At 57.9% G+C, this 15468-nt stretch overlaps 1 protein-coding gene and 1 non-coding gene across 4 annotated transcripts; both read left to right on the top strand.

Annotated features, from left to right (window-relative positions):
• Window positions 1-48: 48 nt before the first annotated feature.
• TRNAN-GUU lies at window positions 49-122 on the top strand. Its single transcript has one exon. It is a non-coding gene; the product is annotated as a tRNA-Asn (tRNA).
• A 9613-nt stretch (window positions 123-9735) lies between these two features.
• Window positions 9736-15454, top strand: PCGF2 (polycomb group ring finger 2). Of its 3 annotated transcripts, XM_042915566.1 has the most exons (10): window positions 9736-9890; window positions 10510-10606; window positions 10922-10977; window positions 11060-11110; window positions 11308-11416; window positions 11593-11647; window positions 11737-11835; window positions 13117-13197; window positions 13741-13849; window positions 14050-15454. In XM_042915566.1, exons 1-10 carry the CDS (start codon window positions 9779-9781, stop codon window positions 14244-14246), a joined length of 966 nt encoding a protein of 321 aa, XP_042771500.1. In that variant the 5' UTR covers window positions 9736-9778; the 3' UTR covers window positions 14247-15454. The 3 variants fall into 3 exon arrangements, with proteins under 3 accessions (XP_042771500.1, XP_042771498.1, XP_042771499.1); XM_042915564.1 differs by having other exon boundaries at window positions 9737-9890; window positions 13741-14211; XM_042915565.1 differs by having other exon boundaries at window positions 9738-9890; window positions 11740-11835; window positions 13741-14211.
• The last annotated feature ends 14 nt before the right edge of the window (window positions 15455-15468 follow it).

Genomic DNA, 15468 nt, shown 5'->3' with positions numbered 1-15468 from the left:
GGTTCACTCCCATTGACTCGGCTCACCGCCACGCTGGCAGTTGTCGCAGTCTCTGTGGCGCAATCGGTTAGCGCGTTCGGCTGTTAACCGAAAGGTTGGTGGTTCGAGCCCACCCAGGGACGCTGCCTTTTTTTCTCCCCCCTCTACTAAAAGAAAAACCTAAGCGGTATCCTCCCAACATCTAAGATGCCAAATTCCGTTTTGAAACGGCAGATGTTTTTATCTATAGCAAGTCAGAGGGTCATTGTGATTGAAAATTCCTTGATGTTCAGTCAATGATGGGATTATTTCTCCAGCACTTTCCTCCACCGCCTACCTCCCACCCCGCCCCCAGGCTGGATTGCAGGAAAGGCGAAGACAGAGGTTTTTGTCTCGCTGTGCAATACGTTTCAGGTTGCATTTTTCGTAGGATTAAGAATGAATTTACAGTGGAGGTGGGACAGTTTTCCATTGTCTGCCTCAATCGATGTTACCCTCTCGAAATATTATGTTTGGAAGGGAAGAAAGTGGCGCCAGAGACAAAGGCAGGGAGAAATTGTGGGATGAAGCAACAGAGGTGAGATACAGAGCTGTGAGAGACAACAGAGTGGTGATACAGAGAGACAGAAAAGGGAGATGACAGGGAAATAGGTGCGGTGAGTGGAAGGAAGACACCAAGAAAATGGAGGGAAAAGAGAAGCAGTTCATATGCGAAGCCTCCAAAAAAGGAAAACAACAACAACAAAACTGTTTTTTCTAGAAATACAGAGCAGTGGGGCAGAGAAGGAGAAATAGAAGCAGAAACTGACAAACGACATTGTCTTGGGGAGAGAGAAGGAGCGAAGGACACAGAGGCAAAGACAGTCATAAAGTCACTAGAGGAGCCACCCTCTCCTGCCTTTGTCATCATCTTCTAGGGGATCTTAATTTCACAGTAGCTCTTGGCATGTGCCAGAAATAATTAATTAGATTTCCCAGGGTTCCTGCCCTCTGGAGGCTTCTAGTCTGTGCCAGACACAGTGATTCTTCTGATGAGAAGTCGTCAGCTAGAGACCCCGGTGAGGTCGTACAACTAGCACAGAACGCAGGGGAAGCATTGGCACCTAATGGCAGCCGGAGGCACGTTCTAGGATGAAGAGCTAAGCAAAGGACTCGGGCAGTTCTCTTGGATATCTGGCTTCTCCTCAAGATTGGGCCCAAAGGACACCTCTTGTGAAAACCTTCCCCAGTGCTTACCCACCCTTACCAGGTGCTCACAGGGCTGGTGCGGGCAACCTGGTGGGATACCCAGTGCCATGGAAGCTAACGGGACAGGCTATGTAAACCCACTGGGCCGTGAGCTCCTTGCAGGCTAAAGCCTGGCTCATCAGTTTTAGGTCTCCAGTACCTAGTACAGTATTCCACATTGCTACATGACAGGTGTTTCCTTGTCAAGAGACCAGAGAGCTTCACATGTGAGAAAGATTGGCTCTCAGAAAGTTCTCCTGATAAGTCAGAAAGGCCAGGGAGGTGGGGACTGGTTGCCCAGGATGGAAACGATTAAAACGAAGTTTTAGTGAGTAATGGGGTGTTCATCCCTCTGTCTTGTGGTTTGCTAGTGACTGACGCTTAATAACTCTCTGAGGAAGGAGTGGATGGACCCGCGTGAGTGTGATGGGCCCCCTAGCTGCAACACTCCGGGATGAAAGGACCAAAGTGTGGATTTACCAGCCCTCCTCCTCCTGGCTGATACCTGTCCCCCACCACCACCACCCTCCGGTACACACACTTGGAAGGCAGCCCAAGTGCCCCTGTGGATCGTGTGTAGGATGGAGGTCTTCGGGAAGCCCCTACAGGTTTCTCTTGCCCCATGAATCTTTTAGCAGGAAAGGAGTGACACTCCCTGCTGCACTCCCCTCCCCACAAGGCAACTGGGGGACAGTAGAGGATGCGCGAGTCTTCCCTGGCAGAATTCAGGTTGCTGTCGACCCACTTGCCCTGGGGACAGTGGGTGTGTCCATGCCAAAAGCCCCCTTTCCAAGAGGGGCGGCAAACTCCTGGTATTCCCGCGTAAGGACAGGGGAGTAGGTGACCGGGCTCTCTAACCCCTCCCCGCATCTTCTCCCGCGGGTTCTCAGAGCACCCCCTCCAAGAGGAAATCTCTCCCGCCCATCCTCTTCCTCTCCGCCCCCATTTGGCTGCTGTGGGCTGAAGGCTGAAGCTTCTGAGGTCACTTGGCGGCCAATGTCCGCAGGTCTCCTTGTCGCCGGCCAAAGGGTGAAGGCATTCAGTCCAGGGGGCCCGGCTTCGGGGCGGCCTGAGCTGCGAGCGCTTAAGGAAGCAGGAGGCAGGCGCTACGAAGCTTGCGGAATATTTGTCTCCTAATTTCCTAACTCGAGCCACCCACCGCCAGTGCGCTTAATGGCCCTTCTGGCCGGATAATCAAGCTCTCTGGAGGGACAGACCCGGTGACCATCTCTAATAAATCTTGAATAACGAATAAGCGAATCGACCGTCCTAATGAGGCAGGGCCCGGGTCGTCGCCGTAACGGAGTATCGATTGGCTTTCCCGGCGCCAGCCTCAGCCGCTCCTCCCTGCCTTTCCAAGCCTCCCTCTTCGTTTTCCCCTCCCAGCGGGAGCCACTGGGGACGGGAGCCCGAGCGCTGGGAGGAGCCGGGAGCGACGGTCGGAGGCGGACTGGCACCAGCCGCCTTTGCGCTCGCCCGGCTCCTCCCGCCGCCGGGGCGAGGGAGGCGCACCAACCGCGCAGAGCTCGGAGCGCCCCGGCGAAAAATGCGGGAAGCAGCGCAGGGGAGGAGAAAAAGCGCGGGCCCGCTTTCGGGCCCCGGCGCCTGGTTTTCTAGTCCGGTCGGGCCTCTTGCATTCGAGCGGGTTATTGTGTCCCGGACCGGGAGTGAGTCCCGGTCTTCTGATGGTCTCCCAGCCCAGGTTACGTTCCATTCTTCTCCGCTCGAGCACGCGGGAGGCGCCAGCCTCCACCCCAGCAAACCGCCCCCCCACACACACACACACTCAGACTACCCCCTCGGCCTCTCCCTCCGTCCCCCGGCAGTTCGCTTCCCCGGGGCGCCCTGGCTGGGTCCCGGGCGGTGGCGTTTTAGAGCCAGTGATCCCGCCGCCGAGAGGGGCCAGGGGGGTGGGGAGGACACGCTCTCTTCCCACCGTTGCAGTTGTTAATTTTAAGGGAGTGTCACTTAGAGTGAATGAAAATACCCTGGACGCGTGGCCGGAGGTGTCGAGTCCCCCCGCCGGAACCCAGCGCCCTTTGGTCTAGGCCGTGTAGGACTGCAGAACGAACCACATCTCAGCCCGGTCCCCCTCATTTCACCATTTTCCAGGCGCCCCAGCTTAGGGGCGGGGATCGCAGGGTCAGGGGGTTGGGGGGCACACACACAACTTGGGGGGGGGGGAGGGTTAACTGCAGAGGTTAACAGAGAGGAGGATACATCCTCCAGGGTCAGGGTCTGTTTGGGAAGAGCGAGGTCGCGTCCTAGTTTAGGGGGCCCGGCACCCGGTGTGGGGGCAGCCGCGTTAGCCTCTCCCCCTCCTCCTCTTCCCCTCTCCGCAAACACCCTGAAGGAATGAGGTCACGTGGGTGAGTAGTGGGCGGGACCTACTCTTGTCTGGAGGAAAAAAAGCCATTTTGTACCCCCCCAGCCCCGGTCCCTCCCCTCCCCCCTCCGTCCCCTCCCCTCCCCTCTCTCCCTCCCACCCCAAGCCGCTTTCACAAACTCCTTTCTTACCGTAGGTTTCTCCCCTCCCGCCGCCAGAGCGAGCGACACGGCTGCGGCCCCCCCTCCCCCCCCTTCCCTCCCTCCCTCCCATCCCCCCCTCCCCGAGACCCACCGGACCCCGAACCCAGGTAAGTGGAGGCAGACTCCCTGTCCTTTCCTTCTCCGCAACTGGAACGGGGCTGGGGGGCCGGTGCATCCCTCCTTACACACCCCTGCGGGAGGGGGAGACTCCGAACCGGGCCTGCTTCTCGCGTCCCCGCCCCACCCCGCCAGCCCCTATCCTAGCTCGCCCCGTCCGCCTTTCTTTCTCCCTTTTCTCTCCCCTTTTCCCTTTCCTCCCTTCCAAGATGGCCGAAATGGATTCCCCCTTTTAGCGATTTGGCGTCTCCCTCGACCACCACCTCTTTGTGCCGCAGCCCCCTCGCAGACCTGCTCCTGAGGTAGCGAGGGGGAGGGTCCGAGGCAGCCACCAGGGCTGTGGGCTGCGCGCGGGGCCGGATCTCTGCCCCCCTCGCCCGCCCCACGAGCCAGAGCGGCCTCTGGCCCTGCCCCACTACCCCTTTCGGTCTGGGGAGGGGTCGCTCTCTGCTTCTTCCGTGGGCACTGGGGCGTCGTGGACGCGCAGGGACTTGAGACCGGGAGGAAAGCGACATGGCTTTTTGATCGCTGCGGGGCCGGGGGAGGGCGCTCCTCCATGCCCGGGTCCCCGGCCTCTCGGGCACCTCCCCCAGCGGGTCCCTTTCCCCCCAGCCCCGGACTGGGCGCCCCGCCCCCTCCCCGAACCACCCGGGCAGAGCCTCTTTCTCCGGAACACCCCTCCTTGGGCTCCGCCGAAAGTTTGACTCTAGGGAAGGTAGGAACGGCCACCCGGTAACTGAGGTCCCTGATCCTCTGACCCAGGCTCCGGGGGAAGCCCGGGAGGAGGGAGTAGAAGGGAGAAGGGGGGAGAGTTATCGCGATATTTCCCATCGCCAGCGGAGGCAGGAGGGGTCTGACCGACTGGCCCCTCTTCCACCGAGGAGCCGGGCTGCCCCCTCCCTCCCCCGGCCCTCCTTCCTCTAGCTCTGAGGGGGTGGGACCTCTTGGCCAGCAGACACCCCTGCCCCTCCTGTCTCCACAGTGGGCCTAGGCATGCCTCTCCCCCTCCCCCACTGCCCCCATCTGCCCAGAATTGCTTCGGATGGCTTGAGGTGGGGAAGGAAGAGGCCTGGGGGTGGTGGATTTGCCTGTAAATACCGTGGAAGTGTTACCCCGCGCTTCTTCCTGGTCTTTGTCTCTTAGAAGAACCCCCACCATACGTATATATGCCTCAGTCTCTCCTGAGCTCCCTGTTGCTTGGGGGGGCGAGAGGGGGGGAAGTAGGGGGTCTGTCTCCTGGTTGTCTCCCGCTGTCTTCTGATGCCTCCTTCTCTGGGCCTCTCGCAGTTTGTATCTGTTCCTGAAACTCTCATTTCTCTTCTTCTCCCCGTCTCCACTCTGTTCCAAGGTGTTAGTACTTGGAGAAGGAGCATAAAGCCAGCTCTGTTGCAGCTTTTGGGTAGGGAGGTTTTCCCAGGGGCTCCCTGGTTTGGAGTTGGAGGTTGTGGCCTTAGAGCTGTCTTTGGAATGAGGCCGGAAACAGACCCCAGGTGAGACCTGGGACTCAGTATCCACCCTGTGTGGCTTGAGTGGAGTTCAAGTTGGAGTCTTTGGGGGTGGGCAGGAGGGCGGGGGGGGGGGGGCTCTCTGCTGCCCCTGGCCTTGCCTGAGAGGTCTAGGTTGATGGAGCTGTTGCCATGGAAATGGAGACAGCCTGAACAGGAAGAGGCTACATCTTTGTGCAGGTCAGATGCCCACCCTACTCCTCCAGCCTCTGGCCCCCCGAGTGGAGGTTGGGAGCTGCACTGCCTTTGTTGCTGGAAGACTTATGTTATAATTTATCCTGGGTGGACCGGGGATGCACAAAAGGTTAGTGTATATTTCCAGCTCTGGTTTCAGGCAGGGATGTCAGACGGTGTGCTGCTGGGGTGGGTGGGGGTGGCTTATACATCTGGCAAGTGTGGGCCTGGCTCTGGTCTGGCTGTATGTGTGATGGGGTGTGTCTGGCCTGGTGTGTGTGTGTGTGTGTGTGTGTGTGTGTGTGTGTGTGTGTAGTGTCTGTCTGGCCTTGTGTGTTGTGTGAGAGAGATGGAGGGGGTGTGTCTGGCTTTGTGTGCCTCTGTGTATATTCGGCAATGTGTAGCTCTGGGTGTATATTTTGGGTTTTGTCTTTGTTTGATCTTAGGAAGCTGAGGGGGGAGAGCAGAGAGGGGACAATGAGCCCGGCTTCAGGAGACTAGAGGATGTTTTTGACGCCGCTGGCAAGGAGGGGCAGGTCCCAGGGTCAAGGATCAGGGAACATTGAGAGGTCGACATTGTCCCCAGGCGGACCCCTGTGCTCCCCCTCCATACACAAATACACAGAGCTTGTGCAGTTGGACCCACACAGCTACCAGAGGAATGCACCTAGTACATTCTGGCTCACTGTGCTCCCGTGGAGCCTCAGTTTCTCTAACTGTTCCGTGGAAGTGGGGTGAGGCAATTAGTCTCTGTCCCTCTTCCTGCTTCAAGGTGAGAATGTGTGCTGATGGTCATGTTTGGGCCAGACTCTGACCTCCCCCAGAAGGCTCACTGAGCAGTCTTCTAAGGAACCTGGAGTCCTTCTGCCTTCCACCTGCCTGGACAGAGTCAGGCCAGGCTTATTGGTTTCTTAGATGAGAGGGGAGCCTGGCCTGGGTGCCAGTGTGTAGAGAGCACTGGAACAGGAGCCAGGCGGTTTCTACTCCTAGGACTGCCACTGCATTACTGCATGACCTTAGCTAAGTCACTTCTTTCCGAATTTCTTCATCTGGAAAATGAAAGGATTGGACAAGACGCCTTCTAAGATCCCTTCTACTTCCGCAGTTCTAGGTGTCTGCATGTGACCTTGAGTGACTTTTCCTAAGACCTGGTGATTTTCTAGTGGGGAGTGGGGCTAATTTCATGTGCAGGAAAGGCAGAGCAGAGAATGCTGTCGTGGGGCATCTGAAGGAGCAGAGACCTCTGGGTTATCAAAGACAGCCTGTTTTGCAGAAGAAAATCAAAACAACGCAAAACAAAAACAAGAGAGCCCTATAGTGCAGAGAGCTTCCAGAAAAAGACTGGCTAGAATGGAGAGATGGGGGTGGTCTCTAATTAGTAGGGGCTTTGAAGAAGAGGAAAGACAAAGGTCAGGCTTGAATGGCAAGGAGGAGCTGGCGCTGGGTGCTGACCCAGGCTCCTTTCTTTCCACTGTGGCCAAGACCCGGATCCCCAGGGGCCAGGATGGGCTGCCCAGCCATCATGCCCTTGCAAAGAACAGTGGTTTGGGGACAAAAGGTGTTGAATGACTTGGCTGCAGTTGGGCATGGGGGACAGGGCACAGGTCCGCTGTGGTGGTGTCGGTGGGACTGACCTGTTAAGGTCCCCAGAGCTCCACAGAGGCCACTTCCAAATGGCCCTTGGCTCCCTTTTCTGCTTCACGGAACTTCTCTGTCTTTCTCCCTCACGCTGTTTCCCATCTCCCAACCTCTTCCCTAACGTGATGACAGCCAGAAGTCCAGCCACCGTCACCCCTCTTCCCTCTCCTTCCCACGATACACCCGCCAGTTGCAGCTGGGAAGGAATTGGGTGTCAGGTGTGGGGGGCGCACAGTGGGGGAACCAAGCTCCTGTTTACAGTTGTTCTTGGCACCTGCTGGCAGGGCCCTGCAGGTAACCATGGCAATCAGGTGAGGAGCCAATCAGTGCTTTTCCCCACCCCCAGCCCCAGAGGTGGCAGTCTGAGGCCCCTGGGGATAGGGTGGGGGGAGCTGGGAGTGCGGGGCGAGGGGGCCTGCTCTTACACCAGACAAGGAGGAATATTTCTATACAGTCAGCTCCACAGCTCCTTCCTTCTCCCGCGCATCTAGAAAGGAGCTTGAGAGATGATCTTGGTCCGAATTCTCACAAATGCTCGCGGAAGTGAGAGGGTAAAGGTCACGGCCCCTTGCCTAGGAACTCCTGCGTGTTGAGGCCACAGTCTACCTGGCAGGAACTGCATGGAAGTTCTTAAGAGCCAGTGTGTGTTGTGAAAATGCAGCCAGTGTGTGAATGAGGTGACTGAGGCAGTGGGAAGCGCCTGTGTGTTTGTGTGTACGTACGTGTGCGTACGTGAGAGGGAGAGACACAGCCGGGTGTGAGATGCGCTGATAGCAACCAGCATCGACCAGAATGTGTTGTTTCTGTCTGTGCATGCACACAAAGGTTCATTTGGATACACACACACACACACACACACGCACGCACGCACGCATGCACAGGTCAAGCAGTCGTACAAAGTAGTTTTGGAAGCCCAGACATCACATACACATCCAATGGATATTACACACACTCAGCGACACAGCCACTTGGAGTTTGTTCTCTCCTCTGGATGGTTGTAATAATATTTGGGCATCTTGCCAGGGACAGGGTTACTATGGAAACGACCAAACAGTGGAGTAGCCAGCAAGCCTTCTGCGTAATTGTTAAGGGGGGAACCCTTGCAGGGAGGCTGGCCTAGGCCGCCCTCCTTGGGACAGGAGCCCCTTTCCTTCCTTAGGCCGCTTGTGTCTCCGCTGGCTCTCTGGGCTTGCTTGGTCCCCTGTCTGCCCTGCAGACTTGGTGTCTCTCCCGCGTGTGGCCTTTGTGTCTGTCTCTCCATCTCTTTGGGTCTCTGGCCAGCCTCTGTTGGCTGTTTGGGTCCTGGCCAAACTCATCCTGGGGTCTCTATAGAAACTGTTGATCCTGGCTGTGAATTTCTGGTCCTAGAAAACCCAATATGGTGGCTTTAGAAATCTTTCTGGAAAGGAGAGAAGGGTGTATGTTGTGAAGGAGTCATTGGGGCTTGGCCACTCTCCCAAGCCCCACGCCTTGGGCTTTTACTCTGGGAAAGAGGAGGGAGGGAGGGAGGGGCCTTCCCTTCTAGGTGCAGGTTTGGTTTTTATACCGAGAAGTTAGGCATATCAGCCAATTCAGAGTTGGGCTCTGACTGACCTCCCAGGTCCCTGCCAAGGCCTGGCTGGGTGCTCGGGGCTGCTGCAGAGAGAACTTTCTGCCCAGCTTTGGCGGGCATATCTCTGAGAGCCTGTGGTGTGTCACTGGACAGCCTGGGGACAGGCAGCCGGCGTGGCAGCAGTGTCCACGTGGAGAAATTGCTGTGCGTGCCTGGGAGGGAGGTCTCGGACTGCGTGTGGGACCGGGGGACTTGCACGGTGGGCCGTCCAGTGGGGACTGCGCAGAAGGGGCAAGAGCAGTCTTTTTTGCCCAGGCTCTTTGCCACTACCTGCAGGGTCGGGGCTGGGGTCAGGCTGGAGCTGCGTGCTCCCAACTTCGGGCGCGTAAGGACCATCCTCCGTGTTTCCTGCCTGAGCGCCAGGCCTGGAACCTGCATGGCCAGCATATGGTGGACCTCCAGGGAGCACTCCGGGCCCAGTCTGGATGTAGAGCTAGGAGGACGAGATGGTGGGGTGCTCCCTCTAAACCTAGGGTGTCCCGTGGCCACAGTGTTTCCGGGACTGCCTTCCTGGGGGAAGGGTGATGGGGTGGAAGGAGGGGAGGATGGAGTAGAAAGACCGAGGCAGGGGCCTTGCACCTGGGTAGAGGGGGGGTCTAAGTGTCCTCAGCTCCTAGCATTCACTTCAGTGAATGTGGATTGGGATCAGGGACATTTTGAAAAACTCTGTTCTCTTCAATTTTCCTGCCTCCTCTGGAGAGTTGGTCTAACTTCATCTTTCCTCCTGCTCTTGAGATGGAGCCCGATGGTGTCGCTCAAGGTGGCACGCATCTCCAGAGCCCCCTTACCTGGTGAATACTCAAGAGGGGCCAGGAGGAGCCAACCCCATGCACGTAGCCAGTCTGGCCTCGGAGGCAGAGAGCAAAAGCCTTGGGCTTCGGGACAGACGTTGGGTGGTGTGGACTGTGGGAGGGGCTCTTGGGCCTCTGGGTTTCTGATCCCACTTTCATTTCTCAGGGTGACGCTCCCCAGGCCCCCTGCCCCCCACCCCGGCATCATGCATCGGACCACACGGATCAAAATCACAGAGCTGAACCCTCACCTCATGTGTGCCCTCTGCGGGGGGTACTTCATCGACGCCACCACCATCGTGGAGTGCTTGCATTCCTGTGAGTTGGGCAGAGGGGCCGCTGCTCAGGACGGGCAGTCTTTGGCCAGGTCGGAGGGGCACTGCCTGGGGAGGGCAAGCACTGCCCTGGAGAGCACGCGCGTCCGTGCACCCCGTGGCGGTCCCTGGCCGCAGAGAGACTCCTGAGGGGCAGGGGGGAGACTGGAGGGGTCAGCCCGGAGGTTTATTTCGGGAGCTTTCACCTACCTGACCCCTCGGTTCCCTCCTCCATCCTCTGGCTGGAGCTGCAGCCCCCGAAGATGCACGTGCCCCCTCACGTGCCCACTGGGCTCGGTGGCAGAGGTCCAGGACCCTGGGAGGTGTCCAGCAGGCGGGCTGTTGTTTTGTACTCCATCAGACTTGGGGCGCCCCTTCTGCTTGGTACATGACACTGGCCTGACACCCGCACGCACGCACGCACGCACTCCCACGGCCCCTCCTCCCCCAAGGACGGAGGAGGGGTGAGACCAGGACCACGTTGAGCCTTTGAATGGGCTGAGCTGCGGGCACAAGGTGGAGAGGAAGGGATACCTGAATCTGAGCAGAGGCCATCGGGGGCTGGTCCTGGATTACGAAGGGGGCTCTGACTCTCCTTTCTTTCTCCACCCCCCACCCCCAAGTCTGCAAAACCTGCATCGTGCGCTACCTGGAGACCAACAAGTACTGCCCCATGTGCGATGTGCAGGTCCACAAAACCAGGCCGCTGCTGAGCATCAGGTGGGCCCGGCGCTGTCCCTCCCGCCCGCGCCGACTCTCTGGGTCATCTGCCCTCTGTCCCTCAGCCCTCTTTGCATCCTGTAGCCAAGGTGGCAGGTGGGGGAGAAGCACAGGGCGTCGACACAAGGCCCCTCCCCCTCCCTCTGTGTCGCATCCGGCTTGTCTAGGCTGAGAAGTACTGGAGGGGTAAAGACCGGGCCTCTGGGGACCCTGGTGCCTGTGCCCCGGATCTAAGGAGGGGAGGTGGGAATAAGGGTTCCTGGCTGGGGAGAGCAGGGTGAGGTGGTTGCTGATGGGACTCCGTGCTTTTTCCAGATCGGACAAAACCCTGCAAGACATCGTCTATAAACTGGTCCCTGGGCTTTTTAAAGGTATCTCCCCCCGCTTCATCCTGCCCACAGCTCCACGCTTCCCTGCCTGGTGCTCCATCCTCACCTTGCTTTCCTCTTCCAGATGAGATGAAACGACGGCGGGATTTCTATGCAGCGTACCCCCTGACCGAAGGTGAGCGTGTTCGCTTGCCTGTTCCCCTGAGCGGGTGGTGCCGCCCCGGGCTGTCCGCCCTGCACATGCCACCGCGTCACCGCCCCGGCCCAGGGGATGGTTGCGCTCCCCACCCCCCGAGCTGTGAGATCCAGGGTCCTTGGTGGGGCTCCTGTCCCCGTCCTAGGCCAGCCCCTCAGCTCTCTCTCCTTCTGCAGTCCCCAACGGCTCCAACGAGGACCGCGGCGAGGTCCTGGAGCAGGAGAAGGGAGCTCTGAGCGACAACGAGATTGTCAGCCTCTCCATCGAGTTCTATGAAGGTGTCAGGCAAGTCTGAGCCACGCCTGGTTTTGGGGGTCCTAGGTTGGGTCGCCCCTCTCTCCCACCCTGGCCCCCTTCCTCTAGCAGGAGAAGGTGTCTCCAGGAAGGTCTTCTGGCTGTGTGTGTTGGGGCATCCTGCCTGCTTCAGGGTTTCCCTAGCTTCATTGTTTCTCCTCCCCCAGGGACCGGGAGGAAAAGAAAGGTCCTCTGGAGAATGGGGATGGGGACAAGGAGAAGGTGAGTGCTGGGGACCTGCCTAGGGGTGGGATGCGGACTGGGAGAGCGTGCCTGGGGTGGACCCCAGCCCTTGGGTGCTTCTCCCTCAGCAGACAGGGGTGCGGTTCCTGCAATGCCCAGCAGCCATGACCGTCATGCATCTCGCCAAGTTTCTTCGCAACAAGATGGATGTGCCCAGCAAATACAAGGTGAGTCCCTGGGCCCTCTCAGAAACTGAGTGCCTGTTGTGTGGCTGCATCTGGCAATCTGTGCATCCCAGCCACTGTTCTGAGCAGGCTGGGTGACACGAGGACCTGCGTGGTTGTGTAATTGAGCTGAGTAGAAGGGTAATTGAAACCAAGATTAGGGTGGAGTAGTCTTTGTCCGTTGAAGCCAGTGTGCAGAGATGCACGGGAACCAAGACGGAGTGTACGTGTGTGTGTGTGTGTGTGTGCGCGCGCGCATATGTGTGCACATGTGCATGCTTGCATGTTCAGAACTGTGCCAGAGGTATGTGTGCAGAAATATAGGGGGTTGTCTGGGGCCACCTGGCTGAAGGAAGGCCAGTCTGAAATTCCACTGGAGGTCTTGGACAGCACTTCTCGAATTCGAATATGTCACTGGTTCTCTAAAGATCTTGTTAAAGCATAGATAGGTTCTGCATTTCTAGCAGGTTCCCAGGTGTTGCCAATACTACTGGTCTGTGTACCACACTTTGGGTATCAAGGCTCTAGGACAACGGATCCCAAACTTTGCTGCAGATCAGAATCGTGTGGGAGGCTTTAAAACTTGACTCATGTCATACCAATTAAATCAGAATCTCTGGTGAGATCCAAGCATGTGTTGTTGTTTTTTTTTTTAATTTTTTGTTAATGTTTATTTTTGAGAGGGAGAGACACAGAGCGTGCGTGGGGGGAGGGACAGAGAGAGAGGGATGCAGAATCTGAAGCAGGCTCCAGGCTCTGAGTTGTCCTCACAGAGCCTGATAGGGGGCTTGAACTCATGAGTGGTGAGATCATGACTTGAGTTGAAGTCGGACGCTCAACCGACTGAGCCACCCAGCTGCCCCAAGCATGTGTTTTTTTAACGCGTCCAGGGTCATTCCACTGCAGCCTGGGCAAGAGCCAGTGCTCTGCGAGATCTTTCTCACCTGGGCTTTTTCTTTGCCCCCCCCCCCCCCTTTATCTCTGGAGGACCTGCCAGAGATTGAGGGATTCAGACAGCTGTGTGGATGGCGGGAGGCAGGGGTTGTTAATGATGTGGGTATCTTCTCTGGATCCTTCCTTCTCCGTCTGGTGGTCTGGAGTTCGGTTGGGACAAGCATGACCGGGAAGTCAAACCCACCACAAAACCCCAAAGTAGTACGGGAACACCTGCAAGTCCCTCCTCCCCATTGCCCCACTTCCCACCCCTAGCTAGGAGCCTCTCTGCCAAATGGCTGGAGCCTTGAACCTGAACCGGGTAATGGTGTTCTCCATCTCCTCCTCCAGGTGGAGGTTCTATACGAGGATGAGCCACTGAAGGAGTACTACACTCTCATGGATATAGCCTACATCTATCCCTGGCGGCGGGTGAGCTGGGCGGGAGGGTGCAGGGCGGGGACAGGGCCGGGAGGGGAGCCCTGCAGGGTCTGGCATTGGTCTGTGGCCACAGTGACCACATAGTGACCAGTAATCACGGTTCATGCCTTGTCCCATGAGCTGGGCATGTCCAGGGTGGTCTGCCACAGCAGGCCGGCCGCTTCCGGCCATCTTCTGATGATGGCCTCCCACACTCTAAAGGGAAAAAGGACCCTTTGGCAGATGACATGCCCTGATTTGGGGCAGAAAGCAGGGTCGGGTGGCCGTGGAGGAGCGGATGCTGCTTCCTGCCTTCCAGCCTCTCTCCTCTCCGGTCTCTGGCCTTGGACGTTCTGTCTGCCTCTCTGGGTCTTTGTGTGCCCCTGTATCTCTGGCCTTGCTTGGTCAGTCTTGTTTGCCTATCTGTTCCTCTCCAAGGCCTGGGCCCCGTTCCTCTATCTGGGCCCTGTGGGGTGAGGGTTGGGTAGCTTCCTGGGTGGCCTCTTTCTCCCGACACCTTCCCCTTCACTGCCTCTCTGCCCCCTCTCCCTGCAGAATGGCCCTCTCCCCCTCAAGTATCGGGTCCAGCCGGCCTGCAAGCGGCTCACCTTGCCCACGGCACCCACCCCCTCGGAGGGCACCAACACCAGCGGGGCATCTGAGTGTGAGTCAGTCAGCGACAAGGCTCCCAGCCCTGCCACCCTGCCAGCCACCTCCTCCTCCCTTCCCAGCCCAGCCACCCCCTGCCATGGCTCTCCCAGCTCCCACGGGCCCCCGGCTACCCACCCTACCTCCCCTACTCCCCCTGCGACAGCCAGTGGGGCCACCACAGCTGCCAACGGGGGTACCTCGAACTGCCTGCAGACACCATCTTCCACCAGCAGGGGGCGCAAGATGACTGTCAACGGAGCTCCTGTGCCCCCCTTAACTTGAGGAAAGGGACCCTCTCCCTCCTTTTCCAGCCATGCCTCTCCACCCCTCCACTTTTTCTGGGCCCCTTTTCCACCTCTTCTACTTGCCCCAGCTCCTCCCGCCTTAGGGGTGGGGGGCGGGTTTTATAAATAAATCTATATATATATGTACATAGGAAAAACCAAATATACATACTTATTTTCTATGGACCAACCAGATTAATTTAAATGCCACAGGAAACAAACTTTACGTGTGTGTGTATGTGTGTGGGGGGGTGGAGTGTTCAGTTTTAGGGGGTCTTGTGTAATTTGCCCTGCTCTTATTTTGGGGGCGTCTGGCGGTGGACTCGAAGGGCCACTTGAGGCTCAGTAAAGCTCTACTCCATCATCCTGTTTCCCAAGGCAGATGGGGTGTTGGGGGAGCCCCACCAGCCCCCAAAGCTTTAGGCACAACTCCAGCCGGCTGTGAACGGGGTCTACCCTCTCTCTTTCCCCATTTTGGCTGCTGTCCGGCCCCACCAGCACCGCCCCCCCCCCCCCCCCATTGTTGAATGTCCAGAGACTTGCTAAGACAGTGCCTTTTACAAATGCAGTCTATCCCCTGGTTCTGAGGAGTGAGTGGGTTGTGAAGATGGCATCTCCCTTACCTCCTCCTCTTGCAGTGGAAACTTTGTGCAAAGAATAGATAGTTCTGCCATTTTCTTTTTTTCCCTGTGTGTGTGGCCTTTGCATCATTATCTTGTGGAAGAGAAGATTTGGGCCACGGGAGGCCTCAGCCTCAGCCCTTGAAATTCCACCGTGGCTTTAGCAATGTGAACTGCTTCACCCCGTTCTGCCCCTGCCCCCCACCCCACCCCGAAACTCTGACTAGCAAGGCTGGGAGGAAAGTCCCATCTGGGGGCCTGGAGTGCCGTGGAGAGGCGGAGTGGGGCTAACCTCAGACAAGCACAGACCCCAGATTGTGCCAAAGGCCAGCAGCCCTCCAGTCCCCTCCCCACCCCCAGCTGAGGCAGAGTCAAGAAAGAGCGACAGAGGCATCTAAAAGCACAAGAAGACAGAAGCCTGTAGGCTCTGACCTCTGCTCCGTCCCGCGAGGGCAGTGGACTGCCCCCTGAAGGGCAGACCCCACCAGATTCCTGCCCACCTGTTTCCCCTCCAGTGTACATAGATCAGATCGGGGAGGAGGTGAGGAGGCTAGACTCCCTTGCAACCTAGGTGTTTGGGGTTGGGAGTACCCCCCCCCCCCGCCCCCATCAGGTTTGTCTGTGTTTGCACCTTGTCCTGTGTCTGAGGTGCTGTGACTGTACCCTCCTGCCCTGGGACATTTGTATCTCCTGGCTTTGTAATAAATGCTGCATACTCTCTGGACCTG

Source organism: Panthera leo, chromosome E1, assembly GCF_018350215.1.
Source record: "Panthera leo isolate Ple1 chromosome E1, P.leo_Ple1_pat1.1, whole genome shotgun sequence".
NCBI classification, from domain to species: domain Eukaryota; kingdom Metazoa; phylum Chordata; class Mammalia; order Carnivora; family Felidae; genus Panthera; species Panthera leo.
Note: the sequence above shows the minus strand (reverse complement) of the source record. Positions and strands in the feature narration are given on the sequence as shown.

Bases quoted from the DNA above. Each gene is read 5' to 3' on its own strand.
- PCGF2 (XM_042915564.1), top strand. From the start codon at position 9,779: ATGCATCGGACCACACGGATCAAAATCACAGAGCTGAACCCTCACCTC. The intron at 10,607-10,921 runs GTGGGCCCGGCG...TGCTTTTTCCAG, and splicing joins AGGCCGCTGCTGAGCATCAG to ATCGGACAAAACCCTGCAAG. The intron at 11,111-11,307 runs GTGAGCGTGTTC...CTCCTTCTGCAG, and splicing joins AGCGTACCCCCTGACCGAAG to TCCCCAACGGCTCCAACGAG.